The sequence below is a fragment of the Rhinopithecus roxellana genome, chromosome 2 (assembly GCF_007565055.1).
Source record: "Rhinopithecus roxellana isolate Shanxi Qingling chromosome 2, ASM756505v1, whole genome shotgun sequence".
NCBI lineage: Eukaryota > Metazoa > Chordata > Mammalia > Primates > Cercopithecidae > Rhinopithecus > Rhinopithecus roxellana.
In genome coordinates this window covers 10885424-10906590 of record NC_044550.1, presented here as the reverse complement: position 1 = coordinate 10906590, position 21167 = coordinate 10885424, and the positions used below count along the sequence as shown (strand labels likewise).

At 36.3% G+C, this 21167-nt stretch overlaps 1 protein-coding gene across 1 annotated transcript in view; it reads left to right on the top strand.

Annotated features, from left to right (window-relative positions):
• The window catches only part of EIF4E (eukaryotic translation initiation factor 4E), a 51126-nt gene extending 30329 nt beyond the window's left edge, over positions 1 to 20797 (top strand). Inside the window, exons 3-7 of the mRNA XM_010365530.2 lie at positions 9051 to 9146; positions 12420 to 12483; positions 13172 to 13285; positions 15328 to 15467; positions 18946 to 20797. Of these exons, the coding sequence (XP_010363832.1) occupies positions 9051 to 9146; positions 12420 to 12483; positions 13172 to 13285; positions 15328 to 15467; positions 18946 to 19060 (529 nt within the window). The 3' untranslated portion in view covers positions 19061 to 20797. The remainder of the gene's footprint in view (positions 1 to 9050; positions 9147 to 12419; positions 12484 to 13171; positions 13286 to 15327; positions 15468 to 18945) is intronic.
• Positions 20798 to 21167: the final 370 nt, after the last annotated feature.

The window sequence follows — 21167 nt, the reverse complement described above, 5'->3', positions numbered from 1 at the left end:
TATGGCTTTTCCCAACTCTTCCCACTCCTTTCCAGTAGGTTTGTTTTTGTTTATTTTCTGGTGTATGTGAGAATTAACTTGAGTTCACTGAATGCTGATGGTGGGAAGAAAATGGCAGTTTAGAAACATTGTAACAATGTAGAGGAAAGTACATTGGAATTAACTTCTAAGGTTCTTTCAATTCATTTCCTTGTCTTTTTTTCTTTTTATTCACTTTTTTTAGGGCAGACCATTCACTCTCTACTTAAGAGTCCACAAATCTATTTGTTATTTAGTTTCATTTATTAAAATTTTTTTTATGATCTTAATTTTTTAAAAATGTTTCCTTTATTCGTCATGGAAGACCTACTGAAATAAATAGTTCAAATATGCTGTATGCAGTTTTCTCATAGGAGACCCTTTGGTTCAGTATATCCTCCAATGAGGAACAAATCAGTTTTTTAGACAATGGAGATTGTCAGCTAGTGGGACATCAGAGGTCAAACAGTCTATAAAGGATAAAATCCTTCCTCAGGAAAGCAATGTACCACATGTATTAGGTTGAACAATTCATTAGTGGCAGTTTTATATAGTTTAACGAAATTTATATAGTTTAACGTAATAGTAGCACCAAAAGCCACATTTTTTTTTTCACTTTTTTCAGTGATATAAAACAAACCCTGTATATCTTCTAGCTGTCTATGAACCCAGTTCTTGGTGTCGCTCTTATTGTGGGGAGAAGTAAACAAGGTGTATATCCCTCACAGCTTGAATGGAGTCTAAGAAGGGATTCTTAAGTGTCCTCATCAGTTTGGGGGGAAAAAAAAAGTTTAAATCTAAAAATGAAATCCCTGGGGACTTCAGTTTCTCTATAAATTCTACTTTTTGTGTAAAATAGCAAGTATCATTTGGAAAAGTGCTATGTTTTATGGCTCCAATGTTGGCAGTTTTCTCATTATTTACTTCTTGCATTTTACTTTTCTTTACTCCCCAGAGTAGTCAATGTTAAATTTGGTTTGTATTCCAGAAGTATTAAATGCACATATGTATACTTTTTCATACAGATGTCTATACGGTTGACTTTTCTGTTTGTATGTGCATATTTTACCTCATAGTTTTAAACTGCCGTCTTATATTCATATACAGCCATGTATTTTATTAGGCTTACATTAATGGCTGTATAGATTTTTCTTTTTACACACAGTGCTGTAATTTACATCCTTATATACTTGTGCACTTGTGTGAATATATTTATAGGGTAAAATTTTAGATCTCCTAGAACAAAGATTACCCTTTAACAACTTTTGCACAGATACTGCTGCATTATTCTGCTTTATTGACTTAGACTTAATAGTTTGAGAGTTCCTGGTTTCTACGTGCTTGCCAACTCGTGTGATTAGTCTTTTAAGTTGTTGCCAATTAGGTCGGTCCCTGTCTGATTTGGGAAAACAATTTCAGTATTTTCAATTTTGCATTTTAAAATTGAAGTTTCAAAATATTTTCATATTGATGATTGGTGGTTTTTATCTAAGGACAGATTATTCAGTTCTTCTATTTTTTTTTTCTTTTGGATTATCTGCTTTTCCCCTACTTTCAAGCTAACAAGTTATGGAATATCTTTTCCAAGTTTATTTCCAAGCATTTTGTATTATCGTGCTAACTCACCCAAGGCAGGGAAGTTGGAGGAGTATTAAGTCGGAAACAGTTTGTCCAAATCATTTGTCTTCTAACATTGACTGTGGAGTTACAGGGTTTTTTTTTTTAGAGGTCTTTAGTTTTCATGTAGGCAAATACTGCTTTTCCTCAGTGGCTTCTGGGTTTCATATCAATTTTAGGAAAACTACCACACAATTAAGCTTTTTTTTTTTTTTTTAAACTTTTTAATAGTTGCATAGTAGTCACTTGCATGGATGTATGATGTTTTATTTAAATCAGCAGTACTCAGATATTTGGTCTCATAGTCCCTTTACACTCTTAAATTATTGAGGACTCTACAAAGCTTTATGTGACTTTTTATCTATTGTTATTTACTACATTTTTACAGTAAATAATGCTAAGGTGTTTTTTCACATTTAAAAATGAATATATAATTTCACCTGAAAAATTTGAGAAATGTAAATTTATTCGTTTAGAAAATTTATCACATGTTAACATAAATGACATTTTATAATGAAAATAATTATTTGAACTAAAAAATATATAATGGAAAGAATGGCATTTTTGCCATCTTTTTTTTGTTTTGTTTTGGTTTTGGTTTTGGTTTTTTGAGACGGAGTCTCGCCCTGTTGCCCAGGCTGGAGTGCAGTGACACCATTGTGGCTCACTGCCACCTCCACCTCCTAGGTTCAAGTGATTCTTCTGCCTCAACCTCCCGAGTAGCCAGAACCACAGGCACGTGCCACCACGCCTGGCTAATTTTTATAGTTTTTAGTAGAGACGGGGTTTCACCATGTTGGCCAGGCGGATCTTGAACTCCTGACCTTGTGATCCACCTGCCTCGGCCTCCCAAAGTGCCGGGATTACAGGCGTGAGCCACTGCGCCCGGCCACATTTTTGCCATCTTAGAAGTCAACTGGATTTTCATAGCTGTTTCTGCCTTCAGTCTGTGGAGTTAAGATGTTTCATTGGAAGTATAAGAAGACAGTACAGCCTCACACAGGTATTTGGTTGGAAAAGGGAGAATAGTTTTTAAAAGCCTTTAAAAATAATTGTTGATATTATCCTTTGATACACTACTAGGTGTCTTCCCTCCTCCCCTTTTTTCCTAGGACACATGCTCAAAGAGATCCTGGGTTTCAGAGATTAGTTGAAATGTAGAATCTGAAACCATATCCAAAAATTTGTTTCTACTTTGTTACATTAAAATCCATTGGTCTGTCTCACATCTGGAATGGATCTCTTACCTGTGTAAGATTTTTAACATCATACATTGCTTATTTGGAAAATAATGGTTCAGTGAGTTATACAGATCTTCCAGATGTTGACACATTTTCTTATATAGTATCAAACAACAATAATTCATTAACATTGCCTCTAAATTCATTAAGCATCTTTGGCACCTGCCACCATGCCCATCTAATTTTTGTATTTTTAGTAGAGACAGGGTTTCACTATGATGGCGAGGCTGGTCTTGAACTCCTGACCTCAGGTGATCTGCCCACCTCAGCCTCCCAAAGTGCTAGGATTGTAGGTGTGAGCCACTGTGCCCGGCCCAAAGGCATTCTTATATGAAACTCACATTATTAGTACTGTGAGAGTTGGTAGTAATAAATGTACAGTGACTACTCGTATAGTTTTGTGTCACTGTCTTGGTTCTTGGTAAGGCACCAGGAGATTTAACTACTATTGCTTTTGCACCATTAGTGCAAATGTGAATACTGAAAAGCAAAGTGACTTCTTAGCATTATTATTAAAATGCATCTTAGGGCCTCCTGCCTGTCTGCAAACCACATTTTGAGAACTGCTGATTTAAATAATTTGTTGTTGATAAGCACTTAGGATGTTTTCACATTTTCCAAAACTAAAAATGTCATTTGTTTGTTTTTGGAGACAGGGTCTCACTCTGTCACCCAGGCTGGGGTGGTGTAATCTCGGCTCACTGCAGCCTTGACCTTCTGTGCTCAAGCTATCTTTCCACCCCAGGCATGCATCACCACCATTTTAGTATATTTTGTAGAGTTGGAGTTGGAGTTTTGCTATTTCCCAGGCTGGCCTTGAACTCCTAGACTCAAACAATTCATCCACCTCGGCCTCACAGAATGCTGGGATTACAGGCATGAGCCAACATGTCTGGCCTTTTTTTTTTTTGGAAGAGACACGGTCCCATTCTGTTGCCCACACTGGGGAGCAGTGGCATGATAATAGCCTCAGATTTCTGGGTTCAAATGACCTTCCTGCATCAGCCTTCTAAGTAGCTAGGTCCATAAGTGTGCACCACCATGCCTGGCTAAGAATTTTTTTTTTTTTTTTTTCTTTTTTGGAGAGATGGGGGGTCTTGCTATGTTGCTCAGGCTGTTCTCAAACTCCTCACCTCAAGCAGTCCTCTCCCCTTCCCCTTCCTTGATAGGGTCTTGCTCTGTCACTCACGTTGGAGTCCAGTGGCATGATCATAGCTCACTGCAACCTCAAACTCTTGGGTTCAAGCAATCCTCCCGCCTTGGCCTCCTGGGTAGCTGGGACTATAGACACATGCCATCATGCCTAGCTAATTTTTGTTTTTTTGAGACGGAGCCTTTCTCTGTCACCAGGCTGGAGTGCAGTGGTGCTCAGCTCACTGCAACCTCCGTCTCCCAGATTCAAGCGATTCTCCTGCCTCAGTCTCCTGAGTAGCTGGGACTACAGGTGCATGCCACAACACCCAGCTAATTTTTGTATTTGTAGTAGAGATGGGGTTTCACCATGTTGGCCAGGATGGTCTCCATCTCTTGACCTCATGATCTGCCCACGTTGGCCTCCCAAAGTGCTGGGATTACAGGCGTGAGCCGCTGCACCTGGCCCGTGCCTGGCTAATTTTTTAAATGTCTAGTAGAGGCGATCTCTCACTATGTTGCCCAGGCTGGTCTTGAGCTCCTGGGCTCAAGTGTTCTTCCTGCCTCAGCCTCCTAGAGTGCTGTTATTGCAGGTGTGAGCCACCTTGCCTGGCCTCATTGATCTTTATGTGTTTAAATGGCTGGGTGCAGAGTTTTTTTTGTTTTGGAATTTATTTTTAAAAATCCAGAGTGTAGTACTTGACCTTTTTGGGGGTTTTCTTGCATTTTCTTTTTCTTTTTTATTGATAATGGGGTGACAAATTGTCAAGTACATATTGAAATGCATCTCATTTTTCTGTCTAGGTGAGGTTACCGAATATTATAGGATTATGAAATATATATTCAATTTGGAAGGCTCTTCAGACAACATTTGTGTTGATGAGAAAATGAAATTTCCCTTTGACTTTCCTTTGGTATTGTAATTCAGAGAATATTCAGTTTAATTCTTCTAAAGGAGAATGGTCTTGGCAATCATCTTGGGATAAAGTGTAACTTTAATGTCCCACGAGTTTATCTTCAAGGCATTAGAGAAAATGTTATACAGGCATACCTCATTTTACTGTGCTTCACAAATCATGCCTTTTCTATAAATTGAGGGTTTGTGGAAATCCTGTGTCAAGCAGTTCTGTTCATGTCATGTTTCCAATGGCATGTGCTCACTTAGTGTCTCTGTCACATTTTGGTAATTCTCACGGTATTTCAAACTTTATTGTATCTGTTATGATCTGTGATCAGTGATCTTTAATGTTGCTATTGTAATTGTTTTGGGATGCTATGAACATTGGCCATATAAGACGGCCAACTTAATTGATAAATGTTGTATGTGTTCTGAATGCTCCACTGACTGGCCATTCCCGTCTCCTTGTCCTTGGGTCTACCTATTCCCTGACACACAACAATATTGAAATTAAGCCAATTAATAACCCTACAATGGCCCCTACATGTTATAGTGAAAGGAAGAGTTGCATGTCTCTCACTTTAAATCAAAAGCTAGAAATGATTACACTTACGAGGAAGACATGTCAAAAGCCAACACAGGCCAAAAGCTAGGTCTCTTGTACCAAATAAGTTAGCCAGGTTGTGAAAGCAAAGGAAAAATTCTTGAAGGAAATCAAAAGTTCTGCTCCAGCAAACACATGAATGATAAGAACACAAAACAGCCTCATTGCTGATGTAGAGAAAGTTCAAGTGGTCTGGGTAGTAAATAAAACCAGCTACAACATTCCCTTAAGACAAAGCCTAATCCATTAGCAAGGCCCTAACTCTGTTCAATGTTATGAAGGCTGAGAGAGGTGGGGATGCTGCAGAATAAAAGTTGAAAGCTAACAGAGGTCAGTTATAAGATTTAAGGAAAGAAGTCACCCCCATAAAGGTACAAGGTGAAGCAGCGAGGGCTGATGTAGAGATTGCAGCAAATTATCCAGATCTAACTAAGGTGATTGATGAAGGAAGTTTACACTCAAAACAGATTTTCAATGTAAACAAAACAGCCTTCTACTGGAAGAAGATGCCATCTCGGTCTTTGCTAGATAGAGAGAAGTCAGTGCCTAGCTTCAAACTACAAAGGACAGACTGATTCTTGTTAGGGGATCTTGCAGCTGATGACTTTTAAGTTGAAGCCAGTGCTCATTTGCCATTCCCCAAATCTTAAGAATCCTTAAGAATGATGCTAAATCCACTCTGCCCATGCTCTGGAAATGGAGCAGCAAAGCCTGGATGACAGTGCATCGATTTATAGCATGGTTTACTGAATACTTTAAGCCTACTGTTGAAACCTACTGCCCAGAAAAAAGTTTCCTTTCAAAATATCACTACTCATTGATGATGCACCTAGTCACCCAAGAGCTCTGACGGAGGTGAATTGTTTTCATGCCTCTTAACACAGCGTACTTTCTGCAGCCTATGGAGCAGCAAAGAGGAATTTTGACTTTCAAGCCTTATTATTTATTAATAAGAACTATATTTCATAAGGCTATAAATGCTGTAGATAGTGATTACTTTGATGGATCTGGACAAAGTAAATTGAAAACCTTCCAAAAGGATTCAGCATTCTGGATGTCATGAAGAACATTCATGATTCATGGAAGGTCAGAATATCAATATGAACAAGAGTTAGGAAGAATTTTATTCCAACCCGTATTGATGACTTTGAAGGGTTCAAGACTTTAGTGGAAGAAGTCACTGCGGATGTGGTGCAGAGAGCGAGAGATGTACAGTAAGAAATGGAGCCTGAAGATGTTACTGAATTGCTGCAGTCTCATGAGAAAACTTGAATGGATAAGGAGTTACTTCTTATGGGTGAGCAGAGAAAAAGGTTTCTTGAGATGGAATCTATTCCTGGTGAAGATGCTGTGAACATTGTTGAAATGACAACAAAGGATTTAGAATATTACGTAAACCGAATTGATAAAGCAACTGCAGGGTTTGGGAGGATTGACTCCAATTTTGAAAGAAATTCTACTGTGTAAAATGCTTACAAACAACATTGCATGCTACAGAGAAATCTTTTGTGAAATGAAGTCAATCGGTGTGACAAACTTCATTGTTGTCTTAAGAAATTGCCACAGCCACCCCAATCTTCAGCAATCACTACTCTGATCAGTCAGCAGCAATCAACAAGGGAAGACTCTCCATCAGCAAGAAGATTACCACTCTCTGTAGGCTCAGATGATCATTAGCATTTTTAGCAATAGACTTTTTAATTAAGGTATGTGCTTTTTGTTTTTTAGACATAATGCTATTTCAGACATAATGTAGACTATAGTATAATGTAAACATAACTTTTATATGCACTGGGAAACCAAAAAATTTGTGTGACTCTCCATCAAGATAGTTCCTTTATTGTGATACTCACTTTATTATGATGATCTAGAACTGAACTCACAATATATCCAAGGTATGCCTCTATATATAATATGTTAGGTATATATAAGCTATTATATATTATGTAGGAATAAAACTATTTTAAGAGAAGTAATCTACAGATATATTAAAACTAGTATACATTATTTCAGTACATATCTATGCAGCATTACTCAGTCTTGATTATTTTCCCAGTTAGGTGTTTGATTAAATATAGAGTCACATTTAATAGTTTCCCCACTCCTGGCACTCATTTCTTCTTGGCTAATTTGTTCCTCTGAGAAATATCCGCCATCCTGTTTCTTGCCTTTTTTTTTTTTTTTTTTTTTTTTGGAGACAGTTTCCCTCTGTTGCCCTGGCTGGAGTGCTGTGGCACAACCTCGACTCACGGCAACCTCTGCTTCTTGGATTCAAGTGATTCTTGTGCCTCAGCTTCGCGAGTAGCTGGAATTACAGGCATATACCACCATGCCTGGCTAAATTTTTTTGTATTTTTAGTGGAGACCAGGTTTCACCATGTTGGCTAGGCTGGTCTCAAACTTACGACCTCACGTGATCTGCCCACCTCAGCCTCCCAAAGTGTTGGGATTACAGGTTTGAGCCACCGTGCCTGGCCCCTTGCCTTCTTTTATAGTTTAAGTGTTTCCGCTGTGTTTTTTTTTTTTTTTTTTTTTTTTTTTTTTTTTTGAGATGGAGTTTCACTCTTGTTGCCCAGGCTGGAGTACAGTGGTGCGATCTCAGCTCACCGCAGCCTCCTGCCTGAGCCTCCCAAGTAGCTGGGATTACAGGCATGTACCACCATGCCTGGCCAGTTTTGTATTTTTCGTCGAAACGGGGTTTCTCCATGTTGGTCAGGCTGGTCTTGAACTCCCAACCTTAGGTAATTTGCCCACCTCAGCCTCCCAAAGTGCTGGGATTACAGGTGTGAGCCACCCGCGCCCAGCTCTGCCGTGTTTTTCTTAAATAATTGTGCTTGCTTATCTCTGTCATAGCACTTAGCACACTGTAGTTGTCTCTCTGCCTCATCTCTATGAATTCCGTTGAGTGATGAGTTTCAGTGTGTCTTGGGTCCCTAGGTATAGCAGAAAATCTGTTATGTAGTAGACATAAAATACATATTTTTTAAATGAAAGAAATGGAGAACTCTCATTATTTGCCACTGTAATAACAACTAGCATTTTACTTTTTTTTCCTAAATTTTTGTGGTAAACATAAAATTTACTGTGTTAACTATTTGTAAGTGTACAGTTCAATTAATGTTAAGTACTTTCTGCAACCAATTATTGTACAACTAATCTCCAGAACTCTTGTTCATCTTCCAAAACTCTAAACTCTGTAACCCTAAACTCCCTTCTCCTTGGCTAGTGGCAATCACCATTCTTTTTGTTTCTATGAATTTGACTTCTTATCCCTCATAAAAGTGGAATCATATAGTATTTGTCTTTTTTTGGAGGGGGCTGGCTTATTCACTTAATGTCCTTAGCTTCCCCTCATGTTTTATCAAGTGTTAGAATTTCCTTCATCAGGGCTTTTTAGTATTCCGTGGTGTATATATATACATTTTTCATTCATCTGTTGATGAACAGTTGGGTTGCTTCTACCTTCTGACTGTTGTGAATAATGTTGCTTTTAACATGGGGATGCAGCTACCATTTTTTGACATTGACTTTTTATTTTTAGATGGGCACTCTGGTTTTTTAAAAATGATAAAAGCAAAACTTGGCAAGCAAACCTGCGGCTGATCTCTAAGTTTGATACTGTTGAAGACTTTTGGGCGTAAGTAACCATTTGTTTTAGGATGTTTGTTTTTTTATTAGTTGTGTAGTTTATTTTTAAGCCAAATTCACAAAATGAAGTGTGAGGTAAACAGTTAATGAATGTTCATCTATTTTTTATCTCCTCACAAAAGTTTGAATTGGTGATTATGCTTTATTAGTTTTACAAAGCTTCAATCTTGTCATTCCTTAGCCCTGATTATTCTGTTTCTTGTCCTCCTGAGATATCCTTAGCTCAAGAATCCTTTATTGCTCTTAGAACTTTTGACAACTAGTTGGAACTTGTTCCTCTCTTGGTTGCCAAGATAAATTTGCCTCATAACTGGGTATTCCAGTGCATTGTTGGGTTCTCATTTCTGCAAACTGTTTTCAGTGCAACATCTGGAATTTCCTGTACCAGATTTTAAGATATCAAAGGTTGAAGTGTTCAGAATTCAGAGTTTGTCAAGGGAATGCCAGTATCTATCATGATACTTTATTCATTTCATTATACTTTGGTCCACCTCAAGAAGAATAGTTGAAATATTTTTGAAATTTTGTTTCTGTTTAAACAGAGTTAAGAATTGAGATCATCAACTTTTGCATGACCTCAAAACAAAATTTAAGGCTGGGCTCAGTGACTCATGCCTGTAATACTAATACTTTGTGATGCTGAGGCAGGAAGATCACTTGCGGCCAGGAGTTCAAGACCAGCCTGGTCAACATGAGTCCCTGTTTCTCTATAAAATAAATAAAATTAAAAATTGTAAAGTCTATTTCAAGAAGTTTTGATTATTGATTCTCTTAAAAGCAAAGTTAATCCAGTGTATCAAATTTACTTGGAGAATGAGTAGGGAGGTACTATATGAGACCCTGAAAGGCAAAACTCTTTAATAAGTGCTTTAAATTACCTAGCAGTTATTTAAATATTCTAACTTGTACATCTTTTTTTAGGATCATATACATGCTAAATTAGTGATGCTACTCTTATGTTTTAATGTAACCCCCTCAAGATATTCTGCTCATACAAAGGAATAGATTGTGGTATAAAATTTATACATATATACATACATCTTCAACAGCAGAAACATTTTTCTGTATATTTCCAGTGCTTGACTTCTAATAGGTATTTTGTATTCATTTGTGTTGCTGAAAAAAGCAAAGCATACAGTTAAAACTATAAACTTTGAGAGTATTTGAGAATATTTATTTGAGAGTAAACTTTGAGAGATTTATTTTTTATTAAAAGCATTACACTTAATAGTAACTACATTTAAGGCCTAATAACTTATACGTGTCTAGTTGTCTAGTTAAACTAGGGTTATTCTTTGCCCGTCATCAAAACATCAAGTAGTTTTTCTTCTCTAATTGTGTTTACTCAGGACTCTTAAATAACTCTTCTGCACCAAAAAAGCTCTTCATTCTCCTGCAGAGGAAAAGGAAGCCTTGAGCCATGTTCCCCAATCAGATTTGCGTTTATCTAGTTTGTTTGGCTTTTACTAGTTTACATAATTGTACCAATTAGAACAGTGCCTCCACACTTCAGTTATGTGTAGTCAGTGTCATTGCATAGTAGATTTTTATACCATAATTTAGAGATATGAAGGATTTTTCAATTTTCTGTGAATGTGTGGGCCACTTCCTAATTTCTGGTTTTTCTAGCAAATTTATTGCAAATAACCATTGAGTCCCTTTGTATTTATCCAGACTGCATAGTCTTAGGATTCTGTTTAGGTGTGCCATTATAAATTCTCATTATGGACTTACTTGAGAGAGCTTTGAGCACCACGGAAGAGAAAGGAGGCAGCAAAAAGAAAAATGTTTTATTGAAGGTCGTTCCCACAATATCCATTTATTTTATGAAATTAGTAGTGCTAATTTTACAGTCACTTAGTATCCAGGCTTTTTTTGTTGCCTAGGGGAGGCTGTCATAGATGATGTAGTTGGGAGTTACCATGAGGTAGTGATTCACAAACCTTATGTGATCTTAGGTTGTCTCACCTAAACTATTATTTGTGTGTTATATTATGGAGTTTCATTTAAAGAATGCCAACTTCTGTCTTAAATTTTTTTTTTTTTTTTTTTTTTTTTTTTGGAGATGGAGTCTAGCTCTGTCACCAGGCTGGAGTGCAATGGGGTGATCTCGGCTCACTGCAACCTCCATCTCCTGGGTTCAAGCGATTTTTCTGCCTCAGCCTCCTGAGTAGCTGGGATTACAGGCGCGTGCCATCACACCCAGTTAGTTTTTGTATTTGTAATAGAGACGGGGTTTCCTCATGTTGGTCAGGCTGGTCTCGAACTCCTGACCCCGTGATCCGCCTGCCTCAGCCTCCCAAAGTGCTGGGATTACAGGTGTGAGCCACTGCGCCTGGCCCTTAAATCTTTACCTGAAATATTCCTAGATGGGGTTAATATGGCACTAGGAGAACCAGACTAAGGATAATAGAATCATCCATGGTCTGTAGACACAGCTAAGTTCCTCATTTCTGCCATCTAATATTGGAGACAGGCAAAAGATTCTTAAGAGTTGCCAATTTTTTAATCAATTTTGCTGTAAAAGACTACAGGAGATCAAATGATCTAAGCCTCCTGCCTTCAGGCAAGCAACTAAGTCATTGCAAATGTTATTCTGTTATTTTGATATTTGGGAAATAGTTTAGAAATACAGACTGCAGGGTTCTATCTCATATTTAGGTGATTATAATCCCAAGAGGTAGGGCTTGGAACTATATTTATTTATTTATTTTTGTAAAATCATTTTTTAAATGATTATTATGTTGACTAACCAGTGACAATTTGTGGTATTTGGGAACCATTGATCTATTTTACTCTTGGATACCCTCGAGGATAATAATAATCTTAACTGTTTCAGTCATGCAATCCTGATGGTCAGGAAGTTCATCTTTTCTGTTATTATTATTTTTTTATGTTTGTGAAAAAACTGTTGATTAACTTCAGAAATTACTTCATCTACTTAAAGCCACCTTATACCTCTCTTCTCAGTTTCTTATATATATATACATATGTATGCACTGAGTTAACTAACATATAAAATATATTTTTGTCAGAGCAGTCACTAGAAATTTTTTGAAAATTATACCTGTCATCTAAAGTTGATTATTTAACTGCTTTTAAGATCTGTTTTGTCCATTTTAGAAATTGACTCCTTAGAAACAAGTAAACATGCACTTTTATCTGTTTATTTTCATCATATGTTCTAAATGTATATATATGGAAGCACCTGAACTCTATATTACATATTCTGTGTTTTTAATTGTTACTTTCTTTTACCTAGTCTGTACAACCATATCCAGTTGTCTAGTAATTTAATGCCTGGCTGTGACTACTCACTTTTTAAGGTATGCTTAATTGGTGATTTTATATATTTATTATAGGACTGGGCCATTTGGTATTCATTAAGAAATCTTGCCATAAACTTAGGAATACTTGATAGTGTGAAGAACAGGCTGATAATTTAATTGGCTGTAGTATGCTTTAGTATCAATATTTCTTACTCTATTTGTTTATAAAAATTGAGAGAGAGTTACTCTGTGGGCACATACTGAGATTGATTTTGATGAGAGCTTTGATTTTCCAGTCTATTCCTTTATATATTTGAGCAGACTAAGTTATCAAGCATTCTTAACCTTAGGAGCATGGGTCCTTGGAATACTTACTATTGGGCTTTGTCAGGTGGTAGGGGGACGGGACATTCATTAACTGAAACTGCATAGTTTTTGCATGTATTTTCTAGGTATAGAAATGTACAGAGCTTCTAAAATATGTTTGCTACTCAAAGTTTAAGAACCTTCAAATTAAGTGAAACTCAAGATTTGATAGCTAATAAGTGTCAAAGTCAGGACTCTAATTCTGCAATGTCATGCCTCTGGCTTTAAGTCTTACGCGCTTTTTAAAAACTGCGTCAATGGCAGTTTTATGGGCAATAAAGTAAGAAGTTGACAGTGTTGTTACTTACTGTTTTTAATGATTATCTCTCAAAGTCAAGGTAACAATATTGTGTAATACTGTTGTCTTCTAACCCTGTAGGATGGTATTGAGCCTATGTGGGAAGATGAGAAAAACAAACGGGGAGGACGATGGCTAATTACATTGAACAAACAGCAGAGACGAAGTGACCTTGATCGCTTTTGGCTAGAGACAGTAAGGTTTTAAAAGTATAAAGCAGTTTTAGAGGTAGTTTGGGAATACTGAAACTTAAGATATGTTATGTTTTACATTTGTTACTTAATTTAAGAGAAGGATGCCCAACACTAGAAAATCAGGGTCAGTAATTGTTTTTGTTCTGTCATGTGACTCCTGTTTATAGTACAGTGAAACATCCTACCACATTATAAGTCAGATATTTTAAGTGATTGGCAGTGTGACTCTCACCACAATAAGCTCACTGTGGTCATTTCATTAACCTCGAAATTATAGAATCTTACATTTTATACGATTGAGGTTTTTGCAACCCTCTTACAGCATTGCTATATGTATACTAAACTTTTACATATTTGTATTTTTAGAGTAAGGGTCTTGCCCTGTTGCTCAGGCTAGAGTGCAGGTATTTATTTATATGGCTCACTTCAGCCTCACCTTCTGGGTTCAAGTGATCCTCCCACTTCAGCCTCTTAAGTAGCTGGAACTACAGTTGCATGCCACAATGCCCAGCTAATTTTCTAAATTTTTTCCTAGAGATGGGATCTTGCTGTGTTGCCTAGGTTGGTCTCAAACTCCTGACCTCAAGTGATCCTCCCATTCAGCCTCCCAAAGTGTTGGAATTACAGGTGTGAGTCACTGTGCCTGTCCCACTAAACTTTTTAAATCAGTGAAGCAAACAATAAAATTGCTGTGTACTACCATTCAACCTACATGTTGTGCTATTAACTTGAACTTTTGGCTTTACAATACAAATTAAATAATGAGATAATAGGCATTTTCTGTCAACAGAGGTTCCAAACCCCAAGCTTATAGGAGCGGGGTTTGTAGTCTCTTTTGTATCCCTAGCACTTGAAACCGTGCCTTGTTTATAGTTGGCACTTGTTGAGTTAATGTCTTTAAATATTTGAATAAGTGACTATTTTGTTTTTTTAGAGACAGGGTCTTGCTGTGTTGCCCAGGCTAGAGTGCAGTGGGGCCATGATAGCTCACTGTAGCCTCCTGGGTTCAAGCAATCATCCTGCCTTAGCCTCTCAAGTAGCTGGGACTACAGGTGCATGCCAGCATACCCAGCTAATGAATGAATGACTTTTTAAGAAGAAAATTCTGTTTTTGAGGGCGAAGATCATCAGCAAATATGATTTTGGAATTCCACATTAAAAAGTCAGGATATTTCCATTTTGCAGTTAAAAAAAATGTTCTGGAGATGGATGGTAGTAGTGATGGTTGTACAACAATGTTGAATGTACTTAATGCCACTGAACTGTACACTTAAAAGTGGTTAAAATGGTAAATTTTATGTTATTTGTGTTTTACCACAATTAAGAAACCCGTTAGGGCTGGGCTCACACCTGAAATCTCAACACCTCAGGAGGCTAAGGCAGGCATTTCACTTAAACTCAGGAGTTCAAGACCAACTTGGGCAACGTGGCAAAACCCTGTCTCTACAAAAAATACAAAAATTTACTGGGTATGGTGACATGTCCCTGTGTGTATGTATGCCCAGCTATTCAGGAGGCTGAGGTGGGAGGATCATTTGAGTCCAGGAGGTTGAGGCTGCAGTGAGCTGTGATGGTCCCACTGCACTCCAGCCAGGGTAACAGAGCAAGACCCTGTCTCAAAAAACAACAACAACAAAAAACCAAACCATTAACAAATACTCATAAAAAATAAGAACAAGAAGAAATTAATCTAACCATGAAGAGCTATTTTTGTTATTCTATTAATATTTGTTTGCTCATAAATATAAGCAGCAGCAGAGCAAATGAATATTAATAAAATCAGCTTTTATGTCTGCCACAATATTAACTGCCAAATTTGCTGAAAAAGGTGAAGACAGCTGTTAATGATTTGATAGTAAATAAATGAATGAGTAAGAGTCAGGACAGATCTATGTATGCAAATAAAATTTACACATTAAAAAAAAAAAAATTAACTCGATTTAAAAACTGTCTTTAGTTATCTACACAAATATAGAAGAGAAATTTGCAGTGTAATAAGCTTGTTTATAATCTATTAAACGTAATTTGGGATTTTCTTTTAAGCTGCTGTGCCTTATTGGAGAATCTTTTGATGACTACAGTGATGATGTATGTGGCGCTGTTGTTAATGTTAGAGCTAAAGGTGATAAGATAGCAATATGGACTACTGAATGTGAGAACAGAGAAGCTGTTACACATATAGGGTAAGTTTTGCTCTTTGCCTACTTATTTTACAATATTAGGATGGCTAAAACCAGAAGTTACTTTATTTGTAGCTTTAGAAATAAATACTTTGTAGATCCTGTTTTCCTTGTATTGTTTTCGTGAACACTTGTATAATTTTGAACAGCTCAATTGGTGCGCAACGTCTTGTTCATATATATCTAATCTATATCTATATCTATCTATGTCTATATAGATATATAGATATAGATGTTTTGGAGGGTTTTTTCACAGCTATTTATATATTTAGAGACAGAGTCTCACTCTGTTTTCCAGGCTGTAGTACAGTGGCATGATCTAGGCTCACTGCAGCCGCTGCCTCCCGGGTTCAAGTGATTCTGATGTCTCAGCCTCCCAAGTAGCTGGGAATACAGGCGCATGCCACCATGCTCAGGTAATTTTTGTATTTTTAGTAGAGACCAGGTTTCGTCATGTTGGCCAGGCTGGTCTTTAACTCTTGGCCTCAAGTGATCCATCCACCTTGGCCTCCCAAAGTGCTGGCATTACACGCATGGGCCATTGCGCCTGGTCTTGTTCATGTTTTTTATTTCTGTAAAATTACTTTTTCTTAGCAGTGAAGTATATAACCACTAGAACACTCTGCTTTGGCATGTAGCATTTTTTATTCATTCACAATTGAGAATGTATTATTTCCTACTTTGAAAGTGCTGTTTGAAAAAAGTACTACTTTGAAAAGAGCTAATGTACGCTCATAATAAATAATTCAGTGATTATTAGCAAATAGTGTATGTACATTTAAAGCATGTGTGTTTACTACATATCATTTTCATTAAAATTTAACATACCTTGGCTTTTGTTTGATGTTTAAAACCCACATGTAGGGTTTTATTAAACCTTTTTTTGTAAATTTTATTCTTTGCAAAAATGGCTTTTTTTTTTGAGGCAGGGTCTCACTGTGTTATTCAGGCAAGAGTGCAGTGGTGCAGTCACTGCTCACTGCAGCCTCAACCTCCTGGGCTCAGGTGATCCTCCCACCTCAGCCACCCAATTAGCTGGAACTCAGGTGTGTACGACCACACCTGGCTATTCTCTTGTATTTTTTTGTAGAGAAGAGGTTTTGCCATGTTGCCAAGACTGGTTGTGAACTCCTGGACTTGATCAAGCCACCTCAGCCTTTCAAATGCTGAGATTACAGGCATGAGCCACCATGCTAAACCAGCCGGCATTTTTTTTCTAACTAGGATTTCTTTTTACCTCAATTATATTAGTAATATTTAACACCGGGCGTGGTGGCTCATACCTGTAATCCCAGCACTTTGGGAGGCCGAGGTAGGCAGATCACGAGATGGGGAGATCGAGACCATCCTAGCTAACACGGTGAAACCCCGTCTCTACTGAAAATACAAAAAAAAAAAAAAACATTAGCTGGGCATGGTGGCGGGTGCCTGTAGTCCCAGCTACTTGGGAGGCTGAGGCAAGAGAATGGCGTGAACCCGGGAGGCAGAGCTTGCAGTGAGCCAAGATTGGGCCACTGCATTCCAGCCTGGGAGACAGAGTGAGACTCTGTCTCACCAAAAAAAAAAAAAAAAAAAAAATTGACTTAACAATTTTATGTTAAAATTAAGTGCTGGTCAGTCAGTGGTCACAAAATGTTTGGTTTGTCCCTTTGTGATTTTTCAAATATTATTAATTTTTCTTTTTAAAATTAATTTTTGAGACAGAGTCACACTCCGTTGCCCAGGCCGGGGTGCAGTATCGTGATCTCGGCTCACTGCAACCTCCACCTCTTGGGTTCAAGTGACTCTCTTGCCTCAGCCTCCTGAATAGCTGGGACCAGAGGCCTGAGCCACTACAGTATTTTTTGTAGAGACAGGTTTCGCCATGTTGACCAGACTGGGTCAAACTCCTGTGCTCAAGTGATCCACCTGCCTCAGCCTCCCAAAGTGCTGGGATTTCAGGTGTCATCCACTGCTCTCAGCCATGTAAATTTCTCTGTGAACATAATTTATTTCTGGATCAAAAGGTATAGGGATTTTCTACATTTCATGCTATATGGGGTTCCATAAGAGAAAGGAGGTGATTTGTCATCATATTTTAATGTTTCTGCCAGCATCAAAACCTAATTTTGGAGGATTTACTTTTTTTTTAAACAGGAGTTAGATTAATTAAGAATTTTTTTCCTATGGAAGTTTTTTATTTTTGTCACTATTAAATGTTTTTGAGTCTATATTAAGACTTCAGATTTTCAAACAAAGATTTTCTTTTTTTAACCCTTCCAATTTGCATGACTCAATGGTTGTGCCTTTTGGTATTTTTAATAATTAAGTATAATTGAAAGGAATGCATTGCATTATAATGCAAATTTGATAATTATCACTTTAGTTACCATAAAATTACTTTTTAATGCCTTATTTTAGGGGGAAGGTAGTAAATCTCCTGAAAGGTATTAAAAAAATACTATCCTAGTATCATGTTGGAGGATTTAACTCCATTAATGTTTATTCCTTTATTTTTATTTGATTTTGCTTATTTTTCAATTTTTACTATTTTTTTCTTAAAGATTCAGATTTTTAAGGTGACCTATGAAGTTCTCTGTGATCTTTCTCTGAAACCTTTTCAGCTTTATCTCATATTCACTTTACTTATGAGCCATAGTCACACAGCCTGATTTTTATTTCTCAGCTTTCAGATGTGCTCATTATCTTAACATTATCCTTTTTGACCTCGTGATATTTAAAGGGGAAGACTTCTCTAATTTTGTAGATGAGATTAGAATCTCCTTGTTATTACAGCCCTTGTATTTACTCTTTGGCACTACTGACAAGTGCCATTTTATTCTTGCTATAGAGTCATGTCTTACTTGAAAATTAGGTTGTAAAGTTAGTATGTAAAGCAGAAATTACTTTCTCCCTTGAAGTGTTTCATTTTAATCTCCCTCAAAGTGTTTAGTTTTTGTTTGTGCAATCTTATAACAGGTATGGTAAATATAATTTGTGTAGTAATATACAATCTTTGCTAGGGTTCAGATGTGAAATGTAACATTTTAGATCAAAGAATGAAAATAAACATGTTTGTTATACAGATTTCTGTTTAAGTATGCATGTAATACAGGTCCATCATATGTATTTGTGATTTTTTGATTGTGTTTACTAGACTATAAATACAGTGAGCTCAGGGACTTGTCCTTGCTTTGTTCACTATTGATTTAGTAATAATTATAGTATCATAATAAATAACAGTATAATAATATAGTAATGCTCCTGTAATTTAGTAATAATAAACCCGACTGGCTCTCAAATATTTTAAAAGTAATTAACCAAGAATATCGCAAAAATGAAGAGTAAATTGTGCTAAAAGGAAAAGGGTGTATAATTAATTTCCTATTGTACTCTCATCTATATTTTTTAGTACAAAGACTAGTAACCCTAAAATTTTGAATTTATTTACTTCTTATGAGTAAAAATTAATGGCTACTTTTTTCTTCTTTTTTTCTTCTAGGAGGGTATACAAGGAAAGGTTAGGACTTCCTCCAAAGATAGTGATTGGTTATCAGTCCCACGCAGACACAGCTACTAAGAGCGGCTCCACCACTAAAAATAGGTTTGTTGTTTAAGAAGACACCTTCTGAGTATTCTCATAGGAGACTGCGTCAAGCAATCGAGATTTGGGAGCTGAACCAAAGCCTCTTCAAAAAGCAGAGTGGACTGCATTTAAATTTGATTTCCATCTAAATGTTACTAAGATATAAGAGAAGTCTCATTCGCCTTTGTCTTGTACTTCTGTGTTCTTTTTTTTTTGGCTAAAGTTTCCACTATCCCAATCAAAGAATTACAGTACACATCCCCAGAATCCATAAATGTGTTCCTGGCCCACTCTGTAATACTTCAGTAGAATTACCATTAATTACATACAGATTTTACCTATCCACAATAGTCAAAAAACAACTTGGCATTACTATACTTTACAGGAAAGAAAATTCTGTTGTTCCATTGTATGCAGGAGCATATTTTGCTGGTTTGAAAGATTATGATGCATACAGTTTTCTAGCAATTTTCTTTGTTTCTTTTTACAGCATTGTCTTTGCTGTACTCTTGCTGATGGCTGCTAGATTTTAATTTATTTGTTTCCCTACTTGATAATATTAGTGATTCTGATTTCAGTTTTTCATTTGTTTTGCTTTTGTTTTTTTCCTCATGTAACATTGGTGAAGGATTCAGGAATATGACACAAAGGTGGAATAAACATTAATTTTGTGCATTCTTTGGTAATTTTTTTTGTTTTTTGTAACTACAAAGCTTTGCTACAAATTTATGCATTTCATTCAAATCAGTGATCTATGTTTGTGTGATTTCCTAAACATAATTGTGGATTATAAAAAATGTAACATCATAATTACATTCCTAACTAGAATTAGTATGTCTGTTTTTGTATCTTTATGCTGTATTTTAACACTTTGTATTACTTAGGTTATTTTGCTTTGGTTAAAAATGGCTCAAGTAGAAAAGCAGTCCCATTCATATTAAGACAGTGTACAAAACTGTAAATAAAATGTGTACAGTGAATTGTCTTTTAGACAACTAGATTTGTCCTTTTATTTCTCCATCTTTATAGAAGGAATTTGTACTTCTTATTGCAAGGCAGTCTCTATATTATGTCTTCTTTTGTGGTGTCTTCCATGTGAACAGCATAAGTTTGGAGCACTAGTTTGATTATTATGTTTATTACAATTTTTAATAAATTGAATAGGTAGTATATATATGGAATTAAATTGATGTGGCTATCTTTGTTTTTTTATAAAGTAAGGCACAGTCCTTCAGTCTTAGGTAAATAATGTACTCTTAATATGTTAATACTCATGAAAATTGGGATCTGATGCATCACCATTTGATTGGTAACAACAGTGGTTGTAAAACTTGGTTGCTGAATTGAGTTGTTTTTATGTAAGTGTCAAAATGATAGTGTAGGGAAAGTACAGGTGGTGGGAACATAATGCATTAAGAGTTTTGTTAGTGTTGCAATCTAAATAGAATGGAATAAACAGGTATTAAGACATTTATAGTGGTAAATTGTTGTAGTGTGGTGTTCTGTAAACTTGAAAACTTGATCTACTCTTTGTAGGTATCATTTGAAAGCAAACTTGAAAATGTTTTGTACATAGTACATACTTGTATAGTCCTGTGAAATGAAGTATGGCTATCAGACCAAAGGATAAGCCAAACTGTAGGTAGCAGAATGGAAATTATTAGTTTGAGAGGAAAATTTGTCTTTTAATGGTGATTATGACTTAATCATTTTAAAACTGATAAACTTGACAAAAACCCTGTATGAAATAAACATGAAATTAATAGCACTGATTTCATTGTAAAATTTTAAAGCAGTTTAAAGGGTACCACAGGTTGTCACAGTACTCTCAATGCCACAAACACCTCTTGTTCAGTATTCTAGAAATACTGAATCTTCTGTGTTTATTATAATTATAATCTCAGCATACTGTATGTAATATCTGCTAGTTAAACTTGGAGAATTGGTTAAGCTGACTTACTGTCTACATTAATATGTATAGTTTTGAGTACTTCAAGAGTTTGCTTAAAAGTGATGGTGTTAGTGGTATGTTGGCAATGGGTGGGACCGAAGTGGTGTATCTATTATAAATTAATGATCTATTTTCTTAATTCTAAAATGAAGTCCAATTTTAAGAAACATCAGCTTTTAGGTGCAAA